Below are 27,310 nucleotides of genomic sequence, written 5' to 3'. Positions count from 1 at the left end.
ACTTCACCGGGGAACACCTCCTCGTTAAAGGTGATTTTTATAAATAGGCCAATCCAGCCACCCTGTCTCTTAGCCCCTGATGAAACGGGAACAGTGAAACCGGTCGGGTGAGGCGGACGTGTGGCTGGACAGCGTCCTGTGTGTTGATTTGCTGCTCTGGGTCCCTGTAACAAGGACCCTGATGTAAGTGATTGCTGAATGTATAGTGCGTCATTTTTAAAGGATTTAATAAATTTAAAGAGACTCTGTAACAACAAAAACCTCCCCTGGGGGGTACTCACCTCGGGTGGGGGAAGCCTCCGGATCCTAATGAGGCTTCCCACGCCGTCCTCTGTCCCACGGGGGTCTCGCCGCAGCCCTCCGAACAGCCGGCGACTGTCAGTTCAATATTTACCTTTGCTGGCTCCAGCGGGGGCGCTGTGGCGACTTTCGGCACGGAAATAGACGGAAATACCCGATCTCCGTCGGGTCCGCTCTACTGCGCAGGCGCCGGAAACTTGCGCCTGCGCAGTAGAGCAGACCCGACGGCGATCGGGTATTTCCGCCTACTTCGGCGCCGAGAGGCATCAGAGCGCCTGCGCAGGAGCCAGGAAGGTAAATATTGCGTCACCGCTGTACGGAGGGCTACAGCGAGACCCCCGAGGGATGCAGGACGGCGTGGGAAGCCTCATTAGGATCCTGAGGCTTCCCCCACCCGAGGTGAGTACCCCCCAGGGGCCGTTTTGTCGTTACAGTTCCTCTTTAAGATAGATACGCTCAGATGAGTCTACTGTTATCTTTCATGCATCCTTTGGTGAACATTACATGGAGAGTCTGAAATATTGCTGACATTTATCTGTGGAAAGGAGGCCAGCTGGGAAGACACCGGCCTCTGACCTTATTATGCTATACTGCAGACCCTGTAATTAAAGTCTGTTTTCATCAGGTAAGCGCATGCATTTTCTATGGTGTCGTGGTGGTGGATGTATATGACTAGCACAGTTGTATAATTACCTAAATGCATACCAACATATGATGTTCTAGCAGCCTGGCTGTTTTACATTTCTTCATGTAATAAACCTTTTTGTAAACTATAGTATCTTTAATAATTAGCTTTTGTGAGTATTACCATCCAATATCAGCTTATGGCCTTGTCCCTCACATTATATAATGCAGAGCCACCTCTGTGCCTGAAGATCACAGCCATCCAATATCAGCTTATGGCCTTGTCCCTCACATTTTATAATGCAGAGCCACCTCTGTGCCTGAAGATCACAGCCGTCCAATATCAGCTTATGGCCTTGTCCCTCACATTTTATAATGCAGAGCCACCTCTGTGCCTGAAGATCACAGCCGTCCAATATCAGCTTATGGCCTTGTCCCTCACATTTTATAATGCAGTGCCACCTCTGTGCCTGAAGATCACAGCCGTCCAATATCAGCTTATGGCCTTGTCCCTCACATTTTATAATGCAGTGCCACCTCTGTGCCTGAAGATCACAGCCATCCGATAACAGCTTATGGCCTTGTCCCTCACATTTTATAATGCAGAGCTACCTCTGTGCCTAAAGATCACATCCATCCGATATCAGCTTATGGCCTTGTCCCTCACATTTTATAATGCAGAGCTACCTCTGTGCCTAAAGATCACATCCATCCGATATCAGCTTATGGCCTTGTCCCTCACATTTTATAATGCAGTGCCACCTCTGTGCCTAAAGATCACAGCCATCCAATGTCAGCTTATGGCCTTCTCCCTCACATTTTATAATGCAGTGCTACCTCTGTGCCTGAAGATCACAGCCATCCAATATCAGCTTATGGCCTTGTCCCTCACATTTTATAATGCAGTGCCACCTCTGTGCCTGAAGATCACAGCCATCCAATGTCAGCTTATGGCCTTGTCCCTCACATTTTATAATGCAGTGCCACCTCTGTGCCTGAAGATCACAGCCATCCAATGTCAGCTTATGGCCTTGTCCCTCACATTTTATAATGCAGTGCCACCTCTGTGCCTGAAGATCACAGCCATCCAATATCAGCGTATGGCCTTGTCCCTCACATTTTATAATGCAGAGCCACCTCTGTGCCTGAAGCTCACAGCCATCCAATATCAGCATATGGCCTTGTCCCTCACATTTTATAATGCAGTGCTACCTTAGTGACTGAAGATCACAGCCATCCGATAACAGCTTATGGCCTTGTCCCTCACATTTTATAATGCAGAGCCACCTCTGTGCCTGAAGATAACAGCCATCCAATGTCAGCTTATGGCCTTGTCCCTCACATTTTATAATGCAGTGCTACCTCTGTGCCTGAAGATCACAGCCATCCAATATCAGCTTATGGCCTTGTCCCTCACATTTTATAATGCAGAGCCACCTCTGTGCCTGAAGATCACAGCCGTCCAATATCAGCTTATGGCCTTGTCCATCACATTTTATAATGCAGAGCCACCTCTGTGCTTAAAGATCACAGCCATCCAATATCAGCTTATGGCCTTGTCCCTCACATTTTATAATGCAGTGCCACCTCTGTGCCTGAAGATCACAGCCATCCAATATCAGCTTATGGCCTTGTCCCTCACATTTTATAATGCAGAGCCACCTCTGTGCCTGAAGATTACAGCCATCCAATATCAGCTTATGGCCTTGTCCCTCACATTTTATAATGCAGAGCCACCTCTGTGCCTAAAGATCACAGCCGTCCAATATCAGCTTATGGCCTTGTCCCTCACATTTTATAATGCAGTGCCACCTCTGTGCCTAAATATCACATCCATCCGATATCAGCTTATGGCCTTGTCCCTCACATTTTATAATGCAGTGCCACCTCTCTGCCTGAAGATCACAGCCATCCAATATCAGCTTATGGCCTTGTCCCTCACATTTTATAATGCAGAGCCACCTCTGTGCCTGAAGATCACATCCATCCAATATCAGCTTATGGCCTTGTCCCTCACATTTTATAATGCAGTGCCACCTCTGTGCCTGAAGATCACAGCCATCCAATATCAGCATATGGCCTTGTCCCTCACATTTTATAATGCAGTGCCACCTCTGTGCCTGAAGATCACAGCCATCCGATATCAGCTTATGGCCTTGTCCCTCACATTTTATAATGCAGAGCCACCTCTGTGCCTGAAGATCACATCCATCCAATATCAGCTTATGGCATTGTCCCTCACATTTTATAATGCAGTGCTACATCTGTGCCTGAAGATCACAGCTGTCCAATATCAGCTTATGGCCTTGTCCCTCACATTTTATAATGCAGTGCTACCTCTCTGCCTGAAGATCACAGCCATCCAATATCAGCTTATGGCCTTGTCCCTCACATTTTATAATGCAGTGCCACCTCTCTGCCTGAAGATCACAGCCATCCAATATCAGCTTATGGCCTTGTCCCTCACATTTTATAATGCAGAGCCACCTCTGTGCCTGAAGATCACAGCCATCCGATAACAGCGTATGGCCTTGTCCCTCACATTTTATAATGCAGAGCCACCTCTGTGCCTGAAGATCACAGCCATCCAATATCAGCTTATGGCCTCGTCCCTAACATTTTATAATGCAGTGCCACCTCTGTGCCTGAAGATCACAGCCATCCGATATCAGCTTATGGCCTTGTCCCTCACATTTTATAATGCAGTGCCACCTTAGTGACTGAAGATCACAGCCATCCAGTATCAGCTTATGGCCTTGTCCCTCACATTTTATAATGCAGTGCCACCTCTGTGCCTAAGAAAAAGTGGGATCAGCGCATCACCAGGCCGCCTCTGGATGGCCTCAGCTCAGAGATGCGCTGAGCCCCCCCAGGAACTACAAAACGCACCTTGAACCCAAACAGAGGCTCTGCATATACACCAAAGAAAACTATCAAGTGGGAGCAGCTGACCAGAATTAAATCAAACATAGCAAAGAAATGAACAGCGCTACTTAAAAACAGATGAGTGCTTACCTGCAAAAAAAGTGCACACCCCACTCATGGGATTCAAATACACAATGAGCATACACATGACCTGTCTACCACTTGGAGGATGTTAGTTTCACTAACAATTTGCAATTTGTGTATTTGAATCTCCACAGCTCTACCGGTTGTCAGGAGCGAGTCGTCTATAGGAAAATATTATCTGTGTTTTCTCCAAGCCCGGCCTAATGTGTGGGACGCTACAACAGAGGACTATCACAATATCTACACAAAGAACAAAGCATAGGAGGCCTTTTTCTCAAGGGGTTGGCATGCTAAGTGCATTGTGGGAGCTTGTAGGAAAAGGAAGGGACAAAGCTGCAGTGAGAAATGGGCGTGGCCATGACAGCCCACACACATCATAAGGCAGCATTTCCCCCCATGATGGGGTGGGAGGGGACATCATGGATGTGCAGAGGATAAATGTGTGTGCTGCTACCATGATATACCCCCTCCAGGCCACAGCTATCCTAACAGGCGGGGTCAGATTTACATATCCCATAATGTTCGTGGAAAAGTATTCTGAAATGAAGACCGTCCTGCTTGATCATCTGATGCTGCAATGTGAAGGACATGATACCTGTAATTGCTCTGTGGGGACATGATGTCGGGACTTGTAGTGTGGGCGGCATAATACCTGCTGTTATATATGAGGTGCATGGTGGCAGCATGTAGTATATGGCACATGGTTATATCATATGGGATGTCTTCTCTAGTGTCATGTTTTTGTTTGTTTGTTTTTCTGAGGGGTATTGCCCGGGGTGAGAAAAGGCTAGAAACGGCCCTGATTGCACCAATGTCTCTACCTCTATGCTACCAAGACTTTACATTTTGTAAGCCTGCAAGTTTGCACTTTTGTGTGTAATGATTGTGTTTGTAATATATTAATTTATGTAACAGTATTGGGTGCTGTAATTGAAGCAGTGCTGTTTCACAACAATGTAACCCAAACCCAAACAGGATGAAAGCAGTATTTATACCTCCAGGAGGAAAGCCTTATTTCTGTCTCCAAGAAGACTATATATTTGTGTTTAGGGTTGCCATGGTATACCGGTATGGCAGTATACCGCAGTTTGATTGTGCATGGTAATCATATCATGCACAATCCCATTTTAGGGGACGGGGAGAGAGCATGTGCATTGCTGGGGGGAGAACGCCCACATCGGCAGGAGGGGGAGAACGGCTGCATTGACAGGGAGAGGGCGCTCACCTACCTTCTGCCACACGCAGCTGCAATCTACTTCCTCCCAGGCGTCGTCACATTGGTAACAGCACACCCTGTGAAGACGTAGCCACATGTCACCACAGGGGGCACTGTTATAAAAGTGACAGAGCTTTGGAGGAACAAGATGGATGCCCCGTGTGGCTGGCTGGAGGAAGGAGAGTAAGTTCTGAACACTCTCCCCAGCCGCTGCACTTGAGGCATCTATACATATACTGGGGGAACTATACTCGTTACCTACACTTGTTACACCTATACCTACACTGGAGGCACCTATACTGGGGGAACTATGCTAGCTTTCTACACTGGGGGCAGCTATACTGGGGGAACTCTACTAGCTTCCTACACTGGAGGCACATATTCCTATACTGGGGGCAACTATACATGTACTGGCAGAACTATACTAGCTATCTATACTGGAGGCACCTATACCTATACTGGGGAACTATACTAGCTATCTATACTGGAGGCACCTATACCTATACTGGGGGAACTATACTAGCTACCTACACTTGTGGAACCTATACCTATACTGGGGGAACTATATTAGCTATCTACACTTGTTACACCTATACCTACACTGGAGGCACCTATACTGGAGGAACGATACTAGCTATCGATACTGGCAAGCACCTATACCTACACTGGAGGCACTATACTAACTACCTACAATGGAGGCATCTATACTGGGGGCAACTATACTAACTACCTACAATGGAGGCATCTATATTGGGGCAACTATACTAGTTACCTACACTGGAGGCACCTATACTGGGGGAACTATACTAGCCATCTATACTGGCAGGCACCTGTACCTATACTGGGGGAACTATACTAGCTACCTACACTGGAGCAACCTATACCTATACTGGGGACAACTATACGGGCTACCAATACTGGAGGCACCTACCTTGCTAACCTATCCTGGGGGCAACTATACTGGCTACCAGCACTGGAGGAACCTAAAATAGGGGCAACTATAATAGCTACCTACACTGAAGGCACCTATACCTATACTGGGGGAACTATATATACTAGCTGCCTACACTGGAGGCACCTATACCTATACTGGGGGAACTGTATATACTAGCTACCTACACTGGAGGCACCTATACCTATACTGGGGGAACTGTATATACTAGCTACCTACACTGGAGGCACCTATACCTATACTGGGGGATCTGTATATACTAGCTGCCTACACTGGAGGCACCTATACCTATACTGGGGGAACTGTATATACTAGCTACCTATACTGGAGTCACCTATACCTATACTGGGGCAACTATACTAGCTACCTACACTGTAGACATCTATACCTATACTGGGGGAACTACAGTGGCTTGCAAAAGTATTCGGCCCCCTTGAAGTTTTCCACATTTTGTCACATTACTGCCACAAACATGAATCAATTTTATTGGAATTCCACGTGAAAGACTAATACAAAGTGGTGTACACGTGAGAAGTGGAACGAAAATCATACATGATTCCAAACATTTTTTACAAATAAATAACTGCAAAGTGGGGTGTGCGTAATTATTCGGCCCCCTGAGTCAATACTTTGTAGAACCACCTTTAGCTGCAATTACAGCTGCCAGTCTTTTAGGGTATGTCTCTACCAGCTTTGCACATCTAGAGACTGAAAGCCTTGCCCATTCTTCTTTGCAAAACAGCTCCAGCTCAGTCAGATTAGATGGACAGCGTTTGTGAACAGCAGTTTTCAGATCTTGCCACAGATTCTAGATTGGATTTAGATCTGGATTTTGACTGGGCCATTCTAACACATAGATATGTTTTGTTTTAAACCATTCCCTTGTTGCCCTGGCTTTATGTTTAGGGTCATTGTCCTGCTGGAAGGTGAACCTCCGCCCCAGTCTCAAGTCTTTTGCAGTCTCCAAGAGGTTTTCTTCCAAGATTGCCCTGTGTTTGGCTTCATCCATCTTCCCATCAACTCTGACCAGCTTCCCTGTTCCTGCTGAAGAGATGCACCCCCCGAGCATGATGCTGCCCCCACCATATCTGACAGTGGGGATGGTGTGTTCAGAGTGATGTGCAGTGTTAGTTTTCTGCCACACAAAGCGTTTAGCATTTTGGACAAAAAGTTCCATTTTGGTCTCATCTGACCAGAGCACCTTCTTCCACATGGTTGCTGTGTCCACCACATGGCTTGTGGCAAACTGCAAACGGAACTTCTTATGCTTTCTGTTAACAATGCCTTTCTTCTTGCCACTCTTCCATAAAGGCCAACTTTGTACAGTGCATGACTAATAGTTGTCCTATGGACAGAGTCTCCCACCTGAGCTGTAGATCTCTGCAGCTCGTCCAGAGTCACCATGGGCCTCTTGACTGCGTTTCTGATCAGCGCTCTCCTTGTTCGGCCTGTGAGTTTAGGTGGATGGCCTTGTCTTGGTAGGTTTACAGTTGTGCCATACTCCTTCCATTTCTGAATGATCGCTTGAACAGTGTTCCGTGGGATGTTTAAGGCTTTGGAAATCTTTTTGTAGCCTAAGCCTGCTTTAAATTTCTCAATAACTTGATCCCTGACCTGTCTTGTGTGTTCTTTGGACTTCACGGTGTTGTTGCTCCCAATATTCTCTTAGACAACCTCTGAGGTCATCACAGAGCAGCTGTATTTGTACTGACATTAGATTACACACAGGTGCACTCTAGTCATTAGCACTCATCAGGCAATGTCTATAGGCAACTGACTGCACTGAGATCAAAGGGGGCCGAATAATTATGCACAGCCCACTTTGCAGTTATTGATTTGTAAAAAAATCTTTGGAATAATGTATGATGTTCGTTCCACTTCTCATGTGTACACCCCTTTGTGTTGGTCTTTCATGTGGAATTCCAATAAAATTGATTCATGTTTGTGGCAGTAATGTGACAAAATGTGGAAAACTTCAAGGGGGCTGAATACTTTTGCAACCCACTGTATGTCTCATCTTCTTCCTCTTTACTTGTCCTCATCATGTCACCCTCCCCCATAGACTGCTGATCACTCCTCACATACGTCTCTTCTTCTTCCTCTTTACATGTCCTCATCATGTCACCCTCCTCCATAGACTGCTGATCACTCCTCACATACGTCTCTTCTTCTTCCTCTTTACTTGTCCTCATCATGTCACCCTCCTCCATAGACTGCTGATCACTCCTCACATACGTCTCTTCTTCTTCCTCTTTACTTGTCCTCATCATGTCACCCTCCTTCATAGACTGCTGATCACTCCTCACATACGTCTCTTCTTATTTCTCTTTACATGTCCTCATCATGTCACCCTCCTCCATAGACTGCTGATCACTCCTCACATATGTCTCTTCTTCTTCCTCTTTACATGTCCTCATCATGTCACCCTCCTCCATAGACTGCTGATCACTCCTCACATACGTCTCTTCTTCTTCCTCTTTACTTGTCCTCATCATGTCACCCTCCTCCACAGACTGCTGATCACTCCTCACATACGTCTCTTCTTCTTCCTCTTTACTTGTCCTCATCATGTCACCCTCCTCCATAGACTGCTGATCACTCCTCACATACGTCTCTTCTTCTTCCTCTTTACTTGTCCTCATCATGTCACCCTCCTCCATAGACTGCTGATCACTCCTCACATATGTCTCTTCTTCTTCCTCTTTACTTGTCCTCATCATGTCTCCCTCCTCCACAGACTGCTGATCACTCCTCACATACGTCTCTTCTTCTTCCTCTTTACTTGTCCTCATCATGTCTCCCTCCTCCACAGACTGCTGATCACTCCTCACATACGTCTCTTCTTCTTCCTCTTTACATGTCCTCATCATGTCACCCTCCTCCATACACTGCTGATCACTCCTCACATACGTCTCTTCTTCTTCCTCTTTACTTGTCCTCATCATGTCACCCTCCTCCATAGACTGCTGATCACTCCTCACATACGTCTCTTCTTCTTCCTCTTTACATGTCCTCATCATGTCACCCTCCTTCATAGACTGCTGATCACTCCTCACATACGTCTCTTCTTCTTCCTCTTTACTTGTCCTCATCATGTCACCCTCCTTCATAGACTGCTGATCACTCCTCACATACGTCTCTTCTTCTTCCTCTTTACTTGTCCTCATCATGTCTCCCTCCTCCACAGACTGCTGATCACTCCTCACATATGTCTCTTCTTCTTCCTCTTTACATGTCCTCATCATGTCACCCTCCTTCATAGACTGCTGATCACTCCTCACATACGTCTCTTCTTCTTCCTCTTTACTTGTCCTCATCATGTCACCCTCCTTCATAGACTGCTGATCACTCCTCACATATGCCTCTTCTTATTTCTCTTTACATGTCCTCATCATGTCACCCTCCTCCATAGACTGCTGATCACTCCTCACATATGTCTCTTCTTCTTCCTCTTTACATGTCCTCATCATGTCACCCTCCTCCACAGACTGCTGATCACTCCTCACATACGTCTCTTCTTCTTCCTCTTTACTTGTCCTCATCATGTCACCCTCCTCCATAGACTGCTGATCACTCCTCACATACGTCTCTTCTTCTTCCTCTTTACTTGTCCTCATCATGTCACCCTCCTTCATAGACTGCTGATCACTCCTCACATACGTCTCTTCTTCTTCCTCCTCTTTACTTGTCCTCATCATGTCACCCTCCTCCATAGACTGCTGATCACTCCTCACATATGCCTCTTCTTCTTCCACTTTACATGTCCTCATCATGTCACCCTCCTCCATAGACTGCTGATCACTCCTCACATACGTCTCTTCTTCTTCCTCTTTACATGTCCTCATCATGTCACCCTCCTCCATAGACTGCTGATCACTCCTCACACACGTCTCTTCTTCTTCCTCTTTACTTGTCCTCATCATGTCACCCCCCTCCATAGACTGCTGATCACTCCTCACATACGTCTCTTCTTCTTCCTCTTTACTTGTCCTCATCATGTCACCCCCCTCCATAGACTGCTGATCACTCCTCACATACGTCTCTTCTTCTTCCTCTTTACTTGTCCTCATCATGTCACCCTCCTCCATAGACTGCTGATCACTCCTCACATACGTCTCTTCTTCTTCCTCTTTACTTGTCCTCATCATGTCACCCCCCTCCATAGACTGCTGATCACTCCTCACATACGTCTCTTCTTCTTCCTCTTTACTTGTCCTCATCATGTCACCCCCCTCCATAGACTGCTGATCACTCCTCACATACGTCTCTTCTTCTTCCTCTTTACTTGTCCTCATCAGGTCACCCTTCTCCATAGACTGCTGATCACTCATAACATATGTCTCTTCTTCTTCCTCTTTACTTGTCCTCATCATGTCACCCTCCTCCATAGACTGCTGATCACTCCTCACATACGTCTCTTCTTCTTCCTCTTTACTTGTCCTCATCATGTCACCCTCCTCCATAGACTGCTGATCACTCCTCACATACGTCTCTTCTTCTTCCTCTTTACTTGTCCTCATCATGTCACCCTCCTTCATAGACTGCTGATCACTCCTCACATAAGCCTCTTCTTCTTTCTCTTTACATGTCCTCATCATGTCCCCCTCCTCCACAGACTGCTGATCACTCCTCACATACGTCTCTTCTTCTTCCTCCTCTTTACTTGTCCTCATCATGTCACCCTCCTCCATAGACTGCTGATCACTCCTCACATATGCCTCTTCTTCTTCCACTTTACATGTCCTCATCATGTCACCCTCCTCCATAGACTGCTGATCACTCCTCACATATGTCTCTTCTTCTTCCTCTTTACTTGTCCTCATCAGGTCTCCCCCCTCCATAGACTGCTGATCACTCCTCACATACGTCTCTTCTTCTTCCTCTTTACATGTCCTCATCATGTCACCCTCCTCCACAGACTGCTGATCACTCCTCACATATGCCTCTTCTTATTTCTCTTTACATGTCCTCATCATGTCACCCTCCTCCATAGACTGCTGATCACTCCTCACATACGCCTCTTCTTCCTCTTTACTTGTCCTCATCATGTCACCCTCCTCCATAGACTGCTGATCACTCCTCACATAGGTCTCTTCTTCTTCCTCTTTACATGTCCTCATCATGTCACCCTCCTCCATAGACTGCTGATCACTCCTCACATACGTCTCCTCATCTTCCTCTTTACTTGTCCTCATCATGTCACCGTCCTCCACAGACTGCTGATCACTCCTCACATATGTCTCTTCTTCTTCCTCTTTACATGTCCTCATCATGTCACCCTCCTCCATAGACTGCTGATCACTCCTCACATACGTCTCTTCTTCTTCCTCTTTACATGTCCTCATCATGTCACCCTCCTCCACAGACTGCTGATCACTCCTCACATATGTCTCCTCTTCTTCCTCTTTACTTGTCCCCATCATGTCACCCTCCCCCATAGACTGCGGATCACTCCTCACATACATCTCTTCTTCTTCCTCTTTATAGATCCTCATCATGTCCCCCTCCTCCACAGACTGCTGATCACTCCTCACATACGTCTCTTCTTCTTCCTCCTCTTTACTTGTCCTCATCATGTCACCCTCCTCCATAGACTGCTGATCACTCCTCACATATGCCTCTTCTTCTTCCACTTTACATGTCCTCATCATGTCACCCTCCTCCATAGACTGCTGATCACTCCTCACATATGTCTCTTCTTCTTCCTCTTTACTTGTCCTCATCAGGTCTCCCCCCTCCATAGACTGCTGATCACTCCTCACATACGTCTCTTCTTCTTCCTCTTTACATGTCCTCATCATGTCACCCTCCTCCACAGACTGCTGATCACTCCTCACATATGCCTCTTCTTATTTCTCTTTACATGTCCTCATCATGTCACCCTCCTCCATAGACTGCTGATCACTCCTCACATATGTCTCTTCTTCTTCCTCTTTACATGTCCTCATCATGTCACCCTCCTCCATAGACTGCTGATCACTCCTCACATACGTCTCTTCTTCTTCCTCTTTACATGTCCTCATCATGTCACCCTCCTCCACAGACTGCTGATCACTCCTCACATATGCCTCTTCTTATTTCTCTTTACATGTCCTCATCATGTCACCCTCCTCCATAGACTGCTGATCACTCCTCACATATGTCTCTTCTTCTTCCTCTTTACATGTCCTCATCATGTCACCCTCCTCCATAGACTGCTGATCACTCTTCACATACGTCTCTTCTTCTTCCTCCTCTTTACTTGTCCTCATCATGTCACCCTCCCCCATAGACTGCTGATCACTCCTCACATATGCCTCTTCTTCTTCCACTTTACATGTCCTCATCATGTCACCCTCCTCCATAGACTGCTGATCACTCCTCACATACGTCTCTTCTTCTTCCTCTTTACATGTCCTCATCATGTCACCCTCCTCCACAGACTGCTGATCACTCCTCACATATGCCTCTTCTTATTTCTCTTTACATGTCCTCATCATGTAACCCTCCTCCATAGACTGCTGATCACTCCTCACATATGTCTCTTCTTCTTCCTCTTTACATGTCCTCATCATGTCACCCTCCTCCATAGACTGCTGATCACTCCTCACATATGTCTCTTCTTCTTCCTCTTTACATGTCCTCATCATGTCACCCTCCTCCACAGACTGCTGATCACTCCTCACATACGTCTCTTCTTCTTCCTCTTTACTTGTCCTCATCATGTCACCCTCCTCCATAGACTGCTGATCACTCCTCACATATGCCTCTTCTTCTTCCACTTTACATGTCCTCATCATGTCACCCTCCTCCATAGACTGCTGATCACTCCTCACATATGTCTCTTCTTCTTCCTCCTCTTTACTTGTCCTCATCATGTCACCCTCCCCCATAGACTGCTGATCACTCCTCACATATGCCTCTTCTTCTTCCACTTTACATGTCCTCATCATGTCACCCTCCTCCATAGACTGCTGATCACTCCTCACATATGTCTCTTCTTCTTCCTCCTCTTTACTTGTCCTCATCATGTCACCCTCCTCCATAGACTGCTGATCACTCCTCACATATGCCTCTTCTTCTTCCACTTTACATGTCCTCATCATGTCACCCTCCTCCATAGACTGCTGATCACTCCTCACATATGTCTCTTCTTCTTCCTCTTTACATGTCCTCATCATGTCACCCTCCTCCACAGACTGCTGATCACTCCTCACATACGTCTCTTCTTCTTCCTCTTTACTTGTCCTCATCATGTCACCCTCCTTCATAGACTGCTGATCACTCCTCACATATGCCTCTTCTTCTTCCACTTTACATGTCCTCATCATGTCACCCTCCTCCATAGACTGCTGATCACTCCTCACATACGTCTCTTCTTCCTCTTTACTTGTCCTCATCATGTCACCCCACTCCATAGACTGCTGATCACTCCTCACATACATCTCTTCTTCTTCCTCTTTACATGTCCTCATCATGTCACCCTCCTCCATAGACTGCTGATCACTCCTCACATATGTCTCTTCTTCTTCCTCCTCTTTACTTGTCTTCATCATGTCACCCTCCTCCATAGACTGCTGATCACTCCTCACATATGCCTCTTCTTCTTCCACTTTACATGTCCTCATCATGTCACCCTCCTCCATAGACTGCTGATCACTCCTCACATATGTCTCTTCTTCTTCCTCCTCTTTACTTGTCCGCATCATGTCACCCTCCTCCATAGACTGCTGATCACTCCTCACATATGTCTCTTCTTCCTCTTTACATGTCCTCATCATGTCACCCTTCTCCATAGACTGCTGATCACTCCTCACATACGTCTCTTCTTCTTCCTCCTCTTTACTTGTCCTCATCATGTCACCCTCCCCCATAGACTGCTGATCACTCCTCACATATGCCTCTTCTTCTTCCACTTTACATGTCCTCATCATGTCACCCTCCTCCATAGACTGCTGATCACTCCTCACATATGTCTCTTCTTCTTCCTCCTCTTTACTTGTCCTCATCATGTCACCCTCCCCCATAGACTGCTGATCTCTCCTCACATATGCCTCTTCTTCTTCCACTTTACATGTCCTCATCATGTCACCCTCCCCCATAGACTGCTGATCTCTCCTCACATATGCCTCTTCTTCTTCCACTTTACATGTCCTCATCATGTCACCCTCCCCCATAGACTGCTGATCACTCCTCACATATGCCTCTTCTTCTTCCACTTTACATGTCCTCATCATGTCACCCTCCTCCATACACTGCTGATCACTCCTCACATATGTATCATCTTCTTCCTCTTTACATGTCCTCATCATGTCACCCTCCTCCATACACTGCTGATCACTCCTCACATACGTCTCTTCTTCCTCCTCTTTACTTGTCCCCATCATGTCACCCTCCTCCACAGACTGCTGATCACTCCTCACATACGTCTCTTCTTCCTCCTCTTTACTTGTCCTCATCATGTCACCCTCCTCCATAGACTGCTGATCACTCCTCACATACGTCTCTTCTTCTTCCTCTTTACATGTCCTCATCATGTCACCCTCCTCCATACACTGCTGATCACTCCTCACATACGTCTCCTCTTCTTCCTCTTTACTTGTCCTCATCATGTCACCCTCCTCCATAGACTGCTGATCACTCCTCACATACGTCTCTTCTTCTTCCTCTTTATATGTCCTCATCATGTCACCCTCCCCCATAGACTGCTGATCACTCCTCACACATGTCTCTTCTTCTTCCTCTTTAAAGAGAATCTGTACTCTAACAGTCTTACAATAAAAAGCATACCATTCTATTCATTATGTTCTCCTGGGCCCCTCTGTGCTGTTTCTGCCACTCCCTGCTGCAATCCTGGCTTGTAATTGCCAGTTTTAGGCAGTGTTTACAAACAAAAGACATGGCTTCTAACCAGAGTTTGATAGGCTGAGAGGAGCGAAGTATGTGACTCCCACAAAGCCTGCAGGGGGCGTGGAGAGGGTGTGTATAGCTTCTATCCTATCACAAGCAGACCAGCACATTCCAGCCTGAGTGCCTGAGCTGACAAAGCCATCAGAGGAAAGAAGATTAGATTATATAAGAGATAATACAGCCACTGTGCAACTAAGAAAGGCTGCAGTAAGCCAGAGCACATTAGAACAGGTATAGGAACTTATAGGATAGAAGAAATAAGGCTAAACATTTTTGTTACAAAGTCTCTTTAATTGTTCTCTTAATGTCACCCTCCTCTATAAACTGTTGATCACTCCTTACGTACATCTCCTCTTCTTTCTCTTTGATTGTCCTCATCAGGTCCCCCTCCTCCATAGACTGCTGATCACTCCTCACATATGTCTCTTCTTCTTCCTCTTTAATTGTTCTCTTAATGTCACCCTCCTCTATAGACTGTTGATCACTCCTCACATACGTCTCTTCTTCTTCTGCTTTACTTGGCCTCATCATGTCACCCTCCACCATAGACTGCTGATCACTCCTCACATACGTCTCTTCTTCCTCTTTACATGTCCTCCTCATGTCACCCTCCTCCATAGACTGCTGATCACTCCTCACATATGTCTCTTCTTCTTCCTCTTTACTTGTCCTCATCATGTCTCCCTCCTCCATAGACTGCTGATCACTCCTCACATACATCTCTTCTTCTTCCTCTTTACATGTCCTCATCATGTCACCCTCCTCCATAGACTGCTGATCACTCCTCACATACGTCTCTTCTTCTTCCTCTTTACATGTCCTCATCATGTCACCCTCCCCCATAGACTGCTGATCACTCCTCACATATGCCTCTTCTTCTTTCTCTTTACATGTCCTCATCATGTCACCCTCCTCCATAGACTGCTGATCACTCCTCACATATGTCTCTTCTTCTTCCTCTTTACTTGTCCTCATCATGTCTCCCTCCTCCATAGACTGCTGATCACTCCTCACATACATCTCTTCTTCTTCCTCTTTACATGTCCTCATCATGTCACCCTCCTCCATAGACTGCTGATCACTCCTCACATACGTCTCTTCTTCTTCCTCTTTACATGTCCTCATCATGTCACCCTCCCCCATAGACTGCTGATCACTCCTCACATATGCCTCTTCTTCTTTCTCTTTACATGTCCTCATCATGTCACCCTCCTCCATAGACTGCTGATCACTCCTCACATACGTCTCTTCTTCTTCCTCTTTACTTGTCCTTATCATGTCACCCTCCTCCATAGACTGCTGATCACTCCTCACATATGTCTCTTCTTCTTCCTCTTTAATTGTTCTCTTAATGTCACCCTCCTCCATAGACTGCTGATCACTCCTCACATATGTCTCTTCTTCTTCCTCTTTAATTGTCCTCATCAGGTCCCCCTCCTCCATAGACTGCTGATCACTCCTCACATACGTCTCTTTTTTTTCCACTGTAACCTCTACTTTTACATCAGTCGCAACTTCTTCCTAAGTGAACAAAAAGATATCAAACAATATCTTACATAAATAGCAAAATGTTTGGGGTCTCTGGTGACCCTCAGTCCCACCAACCTGATAATGCCGGGGGATGGTGGAATCTTCCTGTAAACAATCCCAGGAATAAAGAGAACCTGTACATCTCTCTGGTGGGTTTCTGTTACTGGATACATCTGTAGGAAACACACACACTGACTGAATACATTGTCTCTATGTGATTATCAGATGATGGGGGATCTAGGTGGACAATCCCAGGAATAAAGAGGACCTGTACATCTCTCTGGTGGGTTTCTGGATACATCTGTAGGAAACACACACACTGCCTGAATACATTGTCTATGTCTTTAGTTGATGGGGGGGGGGGGGGGGGGGAGAGGGGGGGTCTAGGTATACCACAAGTACTGCTCTCTGCATTACAATAAATGAAAGTCTCCTCTTACCCGGTGATTTGAGGGGCAGCTGATTCTTCATCTTGGCGTACTTGTAGAGGTCCTTCTTTCCTTTCAGATACTGCCACTATGGAGAAACAGACAGTGACATCCTGACACCTTACAGGAACCTGACACACACAATGGTACAGTCACCACCCAGACACGCCCCTTGTGTTACTGAATAATGTCCCATAATTCCCTGCTCACCACCCAGACACGCCCCTTGTGTTACTGGATAATGTCCCATAATTCCCTGCTCACCACCCAGACACGCCCCTTGTGTTACTGGATAATATCCCATAATTCCCTGCTCACCACCCAGACACGCCCCTTGTGTTACTAGATAATATCCCATAATTCCCAGCACCTCTCACCACCCAGACACACCCCTTGTGTTACTGGATAATGTCCCATAATTCCTTGCTCACCACCCAGACACGCCCCTTGTATTACTGGATAATATCCCATAATTCCCAGCACCTCTCACCACCCAGACACACCCCTTGTGTTACTGGATAATATCCCATAATTCCCAGCTCACCACCCAGATACGCCCCTTGTGTTACTGGATAATGTCCCATAATTCCCTGCTCACCACCCAGACACGCCCCTTGTGTTACTGGATAATGTCCCATAATTCCCTGCTCACCACCCAGACACGCCCCTTGTGTTACTGGATAATGCCCCATAATTCCCAGCACCTCTCACCACCCAGACACGCCCCTTGTGTTACTGGATAATGTCCCATAATTCCCAGCACCTCTCACCACCCAGACACGCCCCTTGTGTTACTGGAAAATATCCCATAATTCCCTGCTCACCACCCAGACACGCCCCTTGTGTTACTGGATAATGTCTCATAACTCCCAGCACCTCTCACCACCCACACACGCCCCTTGTGTTACTGGATAATATCCCATAATTCCCTGCACCTCTCACCACCCAGACACGCCCCTTGTGTTACTGGATAATATCCCATAATTCCCAGCACCTCTCACCACCCAGACACACCCCTTGTGTTACTGGATAATATCCCATAATTCCCAGCACCTCTCACCACCCAGACACACCCCTTGTGTTACTGGATAATGTCCTATAATTCCCAGCACCACTCACCACCCCGACAGACACGCCCCTTGTGTTACTGGATAATATCCCATAATTCCCAGCACCTCTCACCACCCAGGCACGCCCCTTGTGTTACTGGATAATCTCCCATAACTCCCAGCACCTCTCACCACCCAGACACGCCCCTTGTGTTACTGGATAATATCCCATATTTCCCAGCACCTCTCACCCCCCAGACACGCCCCTTGTGTTACTGGATAATGTCCCATAATTCCCAGCACCTCTCACCACCCAGGCACGCCCCTTGTGTTACTGGATAATATCCCATATTTCCCAGCACCTCTCACCACCCAGGCACGCCCCTTGTGTTACTGGATAATGTCCCATAATTCCCAGCACCTCTCACCACCCAGACATGCCCCTTGTGTTACTGGATAATGTCCCATAATTCCCAGCACCTCTCACCACCCAGACACGCCCCTTGTGTTACTGGATAATATCCCATAATTCCCAGCACCTCTCACCACCCAGACACGCCCCTTGTGTTACTGGATAATATCCCATAATTCCCAGCACCTCTCACCACCCAGACACACCCCTTGTGTTACTGGATAATATCCCATAATTCCCAGCACCTCTCACCACCCAGACACGCCCCTTGTGTTACTGGATAATATCCCCTAAATCCCTGCTCACCACCCAGACACGCCCCTTGTGTTACTGGATAATATCCCATAATTCCCTGCTCACCACCCAGACACACCCCTTGTGTTACTGGATAATGTCTCATAATTCCCAGCACCTCTCACCACCCAGACACGCCCCTTGTGTTACTGGATAATATCCCCTAATTCCCTGCTAACCACCCAGACACGCCCCTTGTGTTACTGGATAATGTCCCCTAATTCCCTGCTCACCACCCAGACACACCCCTTGTGTTACTGGATAATATCCCATAATTCCCAGCACCTCTCACCACCCAGACACGCCCCTTGTGTTACTGGATAATATCCCATAATTCCCAGTACCTCTCACCACCCAGACACGCTGTCACAAGAGCCCCACTGGCCGTGAACACGCAAAACCGTCCGATCCGATTCTAGCACACAGATTGAGAGCTATGGACGCAATCTGCGTAGAATTGGCGGAGTTTGAGCGTCACGACGCAGTAGGGAGCCTGTGAGGTTACGAAAATACACTTTTACTCCAACCCAGGGGTAGATTTGCCACCATCTCTGTTTTCTATCAGCCCAGAGAAACTGCTAACTGGCTATAGACCTGTGAAACAAACAACCGGTTAAAACTGTGCAATTCCTATCTATCTATCAAAACAGTAGCGTCCCTTCGGAAGTTTAGGTCTCGTCTGTGTATACTGAATAGAAGGTTTTACTGAGAGGTAAAGACCTTTTAAAAAGCCTTTATTTGTTACAATATAAATAATTAATATATACAGACAATCGTGAACAATTAAACGATGAGAGACAGTGATAACACAGTACATAAAAGAAAAAGGGATAAAAAGAACGAATACTTATGATTCTGTGGAAAGTCCGTTCGGGAAAAGACAAAGTTCCTTTGTTGCAGTTAGTTCGCAATATGGCCGAACCACATGGCCGTTGCTCCGCCTGCAAGATGGCCACTGCTATTTCCCCAAGCAGTGGCAGTCTTTTCGGTATGATGGAAAGTGGGGGAATTGGCTGGGGGTCCTCATGCAATCAGTTTTGAGCACTGACATTTCTGGGCGGAGTCTCAAGCTCAGCCCAGGGGCGTGTCAGGCAGTGAGTTCTCAGGGGAGGAACTTCCAGCCATCCACAAAATATGTCCAATTTCATACCCCGCCGGGGTTTTGTCGCACATGCAAACCGATTTCATATTCAGATTGGGCTGAGAATACACGTTCATAGGACATCAAACTTGCAATATTTGGGGCGCACGGGGACCCCATTATTCATATCTCAGCCCCTGCTCGGGTTACCTGGCTATGTCTAGTATCACCATATTCTACAGAATTAGGGAAACAAAATTATGTAATTTTCATATTCCTCCCATGGATGGTATTTGCAAAATGTGACAAAGTTATCAACACCATGCATTCCATACTCAGTTTAGTCGGTGCCGTCAAGACTGGGAGGAATGTAGGTGTCAATAGACCTCATGCTGTGCTAGCTTCCCCTGTTGAATAGACTCTGTTGGTATTTCAGCTCTGCCCAATTAGCACATTAGTGTCACCAGAGCTTTTCCGGGAGCCTTAACAGGATTTCTTGCTGAACCAGGTTGCTTTAGCCATATGCTAACGCAGGCCCATTCAGCCCTCATGGCAAAAGGGGGGGGAAGGCAGGAAGGAAAAACTTCTATTTTAAAAATAAAGAATGTCAGTTTTCCGATCACGGTTGCGATCGGACAATCGGCCGCGAATCCTCGGACGACTGGGCGTCGCCCGGCGTCACACCTCCCCCTTCCCGAGCTCTGCTCAGGGAGGTGTCAACAGGACGCCTTCCGTAGCAGCTATTGGCGCTGTTGGGTCGGGTTCCCCCTGACACCGCGACAGCCCATCAGCGTTTTGGTGTCGGCTGCCTGCTTTGTGTTGGATCGTAAAGTCGTACTGCTGCAATGACAGGCTCCACCGTAGGAGCTTGCCGTTGGTTCCAGCAGTACGGTTTAGCCAACTCAGGGGATTGTGATCAGTGACGATCGTGAAGGAGCGGCCGTACAGATACGACTGCAGTTTCTGTAGGGCCCACACGATCGCCAGGCACTCCTTTTCAGTTGTGGAGTAGGCTACCTCTCGGGGCAGGAGCTTCCGGCTCAGGTAGAGGATAGGGTGTTCATCCCCCTTTCCATCCACCTGGCTGAGGACTGCGCCGAGACCGTAGTCAGAGGCATCGGTTTGCACCACAAACCGACGACTGAAGTCTGGGGCCTGAAGCACAGGGGCGCTTGCGAGGGCCTGCTTCAAGGCCTGGAAGGCATTCTCGCAAGCGGGGGTCCAGCTAACAACCTTGGGGTGCTTCTTGCTAGTGGCATCGGTCAGGGGCTTCGCCAGTGTACTATAGGCGGGAACAAATTTCCTATAGTAGCCGGCGGTCCCCAGGAACGCCTGGACCTGCTTTTTCGTGATAGGTCGAGGCCATGCCAGGATGGCGTCCACCTTTCCCGTGTCAGGTTTCAGGGTGTTACCCCCCACCCGGTGACCTAAGTACTGCACCTCGGTCATGCCAATCTGACACTTACTCGGTTTAACCGTCAGATTGGCCATGGCCAGCCTCTCTAGTACCTGGGACAGGTGTTTGAGGTGTTCTTCCCAGGTGGGGCTGAACACCGCAATGTCATCCAGATACGCTACAGCGAACCCTTGCATTCCCTCTAGCAGGTCGTTCACGGCCCGCTGAAACGTGGCGGGGGCGTTCTTCATCCCAAAGGGCATCATCGTGAACTCGAAGAGGCCGAAAGGGGTGATGAAGGCCGACTTTTGCCTCGCGTCAGGTGCAAGTGGTATCTGCCAATACCCCCGGCTCAGATCCATGATTGATAGGTACCTGGCTGATGCCAGTGTATCTAGCAGCTCATCAATGCGAGGCATGGGGTAGGCGTCTGTAGTGGTGATGGCGTTCAGTTTCCTGTAGTCTACGCAGAACCGAGTTGTCTGGTCCTTCTTGGGGACCAGGACAACAGGGGCTGCCCAGGCACTACTGGACTTTTGAACCACCCCTAACTCCAGCATCTCCCTCACCTCCTTCTGCATGTCCGCCTGTACCTCGGGAGAGACACGGTAAGCGGATTGCCTGATGGGGGGATGGGTACCTGTATCTACCCCATGCACCGCCATACTGGTCCGCCCCGGGATACCGGAGAAGGTGTGCTGGTACTGGCCCAGCACCTTCTGTAACTGCTCTTGCTGGGCTGAGGCGAGCTGTGGATTGACGTTTAGGTCGCCGTCCACATCTCGTACGTCAGCCAGCAGGTCTAACAGGGGGTCTGCCTCTCCCTGCTCTAACCGGCTGCACACTGGCAGCGCATACTGGGTCCTGTCATGGTGGGCCTTCAGCATGTTTACATGAAAGCTCTTCTGCTTCCTGCCCCCCATGTTCACTAGATGCGTCAGAGGGTTTAACCGCTGCACTACAGTAAAAGGCCCCTCCCAGGCTGCTTGCAGCTTGTTCTGCCTCACGGGAAGAAGGGCATATACCTTGTCACCCACATCAAATGACCGCTCTCCAGCAGTGCGGTCGTACCATGCTTTTTGTTTGGCCTGAGCCTGGGCCAGGTTGTTGGTCACTACTGCGGACAGGGACTCCATTTTGTCCCTGAACTTGAGGACGTAATCGACCACGGAGACATCAGTGGGGTCGCCCTTGCCCTCCCATGTCTCCCGCATCAATTGTAAGGGTCCTCGGACATTCCTCCCATACAGGAGTTCAAACGGGGAAAACCCGGTTGACTCCTGCGGCACCTCCCTGTACGCAAACAACAGATGAGGCAGGTATCGTTCCCAGTCCCCACCTTGCGACTCAACAAACGTGGTCAGCATTTGCTTCAGCGTCCCGTTGAACCGTTCACACAGTCCATTGGTCTGCGGGTGGTAGGGACTGGAGACAATGTGCGTCATGTGTATCTTTTTGCACAGGGCCTCCATGAGTTCGGACATAAACTGGGATCCCTGATCGGAGAGCATCTCCGCAGGGAACCCGACTCGGGAGAAAATGTTAAGTAGCGCGTCTGCTACCTTGTCCGCCCTCAGGGAGGAAAGCGCCATGGCCTCAGGATAGCGGGTGGCGTAATCCACCACCGTCAGGATGTACCTTTTGCCACTGCTGCTGGGAGTGGGCAATGGTCCAATTATGTCGACTGCCACTCTGTGAAAGGGCTCACCTATGATTGGCAGTGGACACAAGGGAGCCTTGCGGGGGTTCCCAGCCCGTTTTACCTTTTGGCAAACAGTACATGAGCGGCAATAGTTGGTCACATCGATCCGCATCCTGGGCCAGTAGAAATGACCCTGGATACGGTCAAGTGTCTTGTGGATTCCCAAGTGCCCTGCCAGGGGAATGTCATGTGCGGACTTCAGCACATGCCCCCGGAAGGCACTGGGTACCACAAGCAACTTGGTACCCACACTTGTTTCACCTTCGGTGGGCTGTACAGGCTCGCTGTACAGCTTACCACCTTCCCAATATACCTTGAAGGTATCTTCATTCGTGAGGGGCTCCGAAGCCTGTCTTCTGAGTGCCTCGAGGCTAGGGTCAGTCTGGAGTGCTTGCACAAATGCAGCACTCTCGCTCTCAGCCAGCTGGCCCGTGGCATATGCAGTTAGTGGCTGAAGGCTACCATCCCTGTGGTCAGAGGAGGGGGAGGAGGCCGGAACCTCTTCCACCTGCTCTGAGCCCAGGTTCTGAGCAGCGCGGCTGCGTGTTACTGCCAGTACAGGTACACCTTCAGACTGGCACATACTGGCATTACTCACATCCTGGCTGCATGCATGAATTACAGTGACAGGTACAACAACATTTTCATCACAAACAATCGGTATATCAAACACAGGTACCTGTGACACAGGTACTATTGGACTCGGTACCCCTGGACTGGGCACATTCAACCCACCTCCCCCCTGTTCTTGCCCCTTGGTGCAAAGTACCTTAGTGTGGGCGGAGAGTCCGTCTCCCTCCTGGCAGTCTGAGGGGCTTGGGGCAGGTTCATAATAGGACACAAGCTTGCCCAGGTCGGTCCCCAACAAAACTGGGACCGGCAGTTGGTCCAGGACCCCAACAACCTTCTCTTGAACCCCCACCCCCCAATCGATGGACACCCGAGCCTGGGGAATGCGAGAAAGAGTGCCCCCCACTCCAGTGAGGGTAAGGTATTTGTCAGGGAGGATATTTTCCGTCGGGACCAGGTGCGCACGCACCAGGGTGACATCCGCTCCAGTGTCGCGGAAACCGGTAACAAGCTGGTCGTTCACTGTAACCAGCTGGTGGTTGCTCGTAGCGGAGTGGATCCCTCTCCCACCTGCGAACATGACGTTGTTGGGTGCTCCCGGCTGGGGTGCGCTGGCTGGCGGCAGTTGCCGTGGGCGAGGTGTAGGTGGTGCAGGAGCTGGCGCGGTCTGCCTCCGCTCCGGGCAGTTAAACTTCATGTGTCCGGGCTTGCGGCAAAAGTGACAGGTGATGCCCTCTGTTACTGCAGGCCTGGACGCAGCAGCTGCGCTGGAGGGCCTCTGGGGCGCACGGCTCACAGAGGTAGGAGAGTCTGCAAAATTGTGGGACTGACCTCCTCTCCAGCTAGATGGGGCAGTCCTGCGGGTCTCCGGCACCCTGGTCGTTGCAAAGGTCTCAGCGAGGTCTGCAGCGACCGTCGCTGACGCCGGTCGGCGCTCCAGCACAAACTGGCGTACATCAGCCGGGCAAATGTTCAGAAACTGCTCCAGGACGATTAAGTCCTCCAGGACACCGTAAGACCCTTTAGTGAGGCCTAGCGTCCACTGGCGGAGTGTGGTGAGCAGACTGCTGACCACATCTTGATAAGAATCAGTAGATTTTTTCTGCCAGGACCTGAACCTTTTCCGGTAGGCTTCTGGCGTCAGCTGGTACTTAGTGATTATAGCCTCCTTTATAGCGGTATAATCATTGTCCTTTTCCACAGGCAGCTCTGAGAAAGCATCAAGCGCTTTGTAGCGCAGCAAGGGTGTCAGATGTCTGGCCCACTGGTCTTGGGACAGACGATACTGACGGCAGGCCTTTTCAAAAGACCTCAAAAACAAGTCAATGTCAGTGTCTTTTTCGATAATAGCAAATTTAAATTTTGCACTTACTGGAGCGGCAGTCCCTTCAGCAGGGAGGCTGGGCGTTGAACTCCGGCTGGCTTGCTGCACTTTCGCCATGTTCAGCTCATGCTGTCGTCTCTCCCGCGCCTCTGCAGATTGGCGTTCCTCTCGCTTTTGCTCCGCCATGTACTGCAGGTACTTGTCCACATCAGTTTCCATCAGCTTTTGCAATGCCTGCTGCATTACTGGATCAACATAACTGGACAGTCCAGTACTGGCCGGTTCCAGGCGAGTACTTTCAGGGGTTCTGGGGTCGGGGATCACACTGACAGCCTCCTGCGTATCTGTTGCCGCATTGCCCGCGGGTTGCTCAACCTCGGTACGCACAGGATCTTCAGTCTCTGGTTCCCCTCGACTTGCGTTAGATGAGCCGGTGTCCTCCACAGTGGACACCTCCAGCGTCCGCAGATTCTGGCTATCCCATCGGTACAAGTCCGTTATCAGGTCCTGCTGTTTCTTGCCGCGGATGTCCATGCCTCTCGCCTCGCACAGACTCTGCAGGTCGGATAGGACCATGACCTTGTAATTCCCGGACATTTCCATGCCAAATAAAAGAAAACTTAGGGGAGGGGTACTGGTTACACAGTCTCTCTGTATATATGAAAAATATATTGCACTCAGTCACTACCAACGAATTAGTTCGTTTCTCGATAGGGCTAATTCGATAGCCCTACCTGAGATACTATCAGCACACACAGATCCCAAACGCTGCCGACCACTGTCACAAGAGCCCCACTGGCCGTGAACACGCAAAACCGTCCGATCCGATTCTAGCACACAGATTGAGAGCTATGGACGCAATCTGCGTAGAATTGGCGGAGTTTGAGCGTCACGACGCAGTAGGGAGCCTGTGAGGTTACGAAAATACACTTTTACTCCAACCCAGGGGTAGATTTGCCACCATCTCTGTTTTCTATCAGCCCAGAGAAACTGCTAACTGGCTATAGACCTGTGAAACAAACAACCGGTTAAAACTGTGCAATTCCTATCTATCTATCAAAACAGTAGCGTCCCTTCGGAAGTTTAGGTCTCGTCTGTGTATACTGAATAGAAGGTTTTACTGAGAGGTAAAGACCTTTTAAAAAGCCTTTATTTGTTACAATATAAATAATTAATATATACAGACAATCGTGAACAATTAAACGATGAGAGACAATGATAACACAGTACATAAAAGAAAAAGGGATAAAAAGAACGAATACTTATGATTCTGTGGAAAGTCCGTTCGGGAAAAGACAAAGTTCCTTTGTTGCAGTTAGTTCGCAATATGGCCGAACCACATGGCCGTTGCTCCGCCTGCAAGATGGCCACTGCTATTTCCCCAAGCAGTGGCAGTCTTTTCGGTATGATGGAAAGTGGGGGAATTGGCTGGGGGTCCTCATGCAATCAGTTTTGAGCACTGACATTTCTGGGCGGAGTCTCAAGCTCAGCCCAGGGGCGTGTCAGGCAGTGAGTTCTCAGGGGAGGAACTTCCAGCCATCCACAAAATATGTCCAATTTCATACCCCGCCGGGGTTTTGTCGCACATGCAAACCGATTTCATATTCAGATTGGGCTGAGAATACACGTTCATAGGACATCAAACTTGCAATATTTGGGGCGCACGGGGACCCCATTATTCATATCTCAGCCCCTGCTCGGGTTACCTGGCTATGTCTAGTATCACCATATTCTACAGAATTAGGGAAACAAAATTATGTAATTTTCATATTCCTCCCATGGATGGTATTTGCAAAATGTGACAAAGTTATCAACACCATGCATTCCATACTCAGTTTAGTCGGTGCCGTCAAGACTGGGAGGAATGTAGGTGTCAATAGACCTCATGCTGTGCTAGCTTCCCCTGTTGAATAGACTCTGTTGGTATTTCAGCTCTGCCCAATTAGCACATTAGTGTCACCAGAGCTTTTCCGGGAGCCTTAACAGGATTTCTTGCTGAACCAGGTTGCTTTAGCCATATGCTAACGCAGGCCCATTCAGCCCTCATGGCAAAAGGGGGGGGAAGGCAGGAAGGAAAAACTTCTATTTTAAAAATAAAGAATGTCAGTTTTCCGATCACGGTTGCGATCGGACAATCGGCCGCGAATCCTCGGACGACTGGGCGTCGCCCGGCGTCACACACGCCCCTTGTGTTACTGGATAATATCCCCTAATTCCCTGCTCACCACCCAGACACTCCCCTTGTGTTACTGGATAATGTCCCATAATTCCCTGCTCACCACCCAGACACGCCCCTTGTGTTACTGGATAATATCCCCTAATTCCCTGCTCACCACCCAGACACGCCCCTTGTGTTACTGGATAATGTCCCCTAATTCCCTGCTCACCACCCAGACACACCCCTTGTGTTACTGGATAATATCCCATAATTCCCAGCACCTCTCACCACCCAGACACACCCCTTGTGTTACTGGATAATGTCCCATAACTCCCAGCACCTCTCACCACCCAGACAAGCCCTTTGTGTTACTGGA

At 48.5% G+C, this 27,310-nt stretch overlaps 1 protein-coding gene across 1 annotated transcript in view; it reads right to left on the bottom strand.

The window, feature by feature from the left end:
- Window positions 1-14,735: 14,735 nt before the first annotated feature.
- The window catches only part of LOC137537287 (uncharacterized), a 63,384-nt gene continuing 50,809 nt past the window's right edge, over window positions 14,736-27,310 (bottom strand). The window contains exons 6-8 of the mRNA XM_068259365.1: window positions 16,961-17,036; window positions 16,596-16,693; window positions 14,736-16,511 (exon numbers count right to left, since the gene is read on the bottom strand). Coding sequence (XP_068115466.1) covers window positions 15,267-16,511; window positions 16,596-16,693; window positions 16,961-17,036 — 1,419 coding nt within the window. The 3' untranslated portion in view covers window positions 14,736-15,266. The remainder of the gene's footprint in view (window positions 16,512-16,595; window positions 16,694-16,960; window positions 17,037-27,310) is intronic.

The sequence above is a fragment of the Hyperolius riggenbachi genome, chromosome 10 (assembly GCF_040937935.1).
Source record: "Hyperolius riggenbachi isolate aHypRig1 chromosome 10, aHypRig1.pri, whole genome shotgun sequence".
NCBI classification, from domain to species: domain Eukaryota; kingdom Metazoa; phylum Chordata; class Amphibia; order Anura; family Hyperoliidae; genus Hyperolius; species Hyperolius riggenbachi.
The sequence above is the reverse complement of the archived record's forward strand: the minus strand, read 5'-3'. Positions and strand labels throughout refer to the sequence as shown.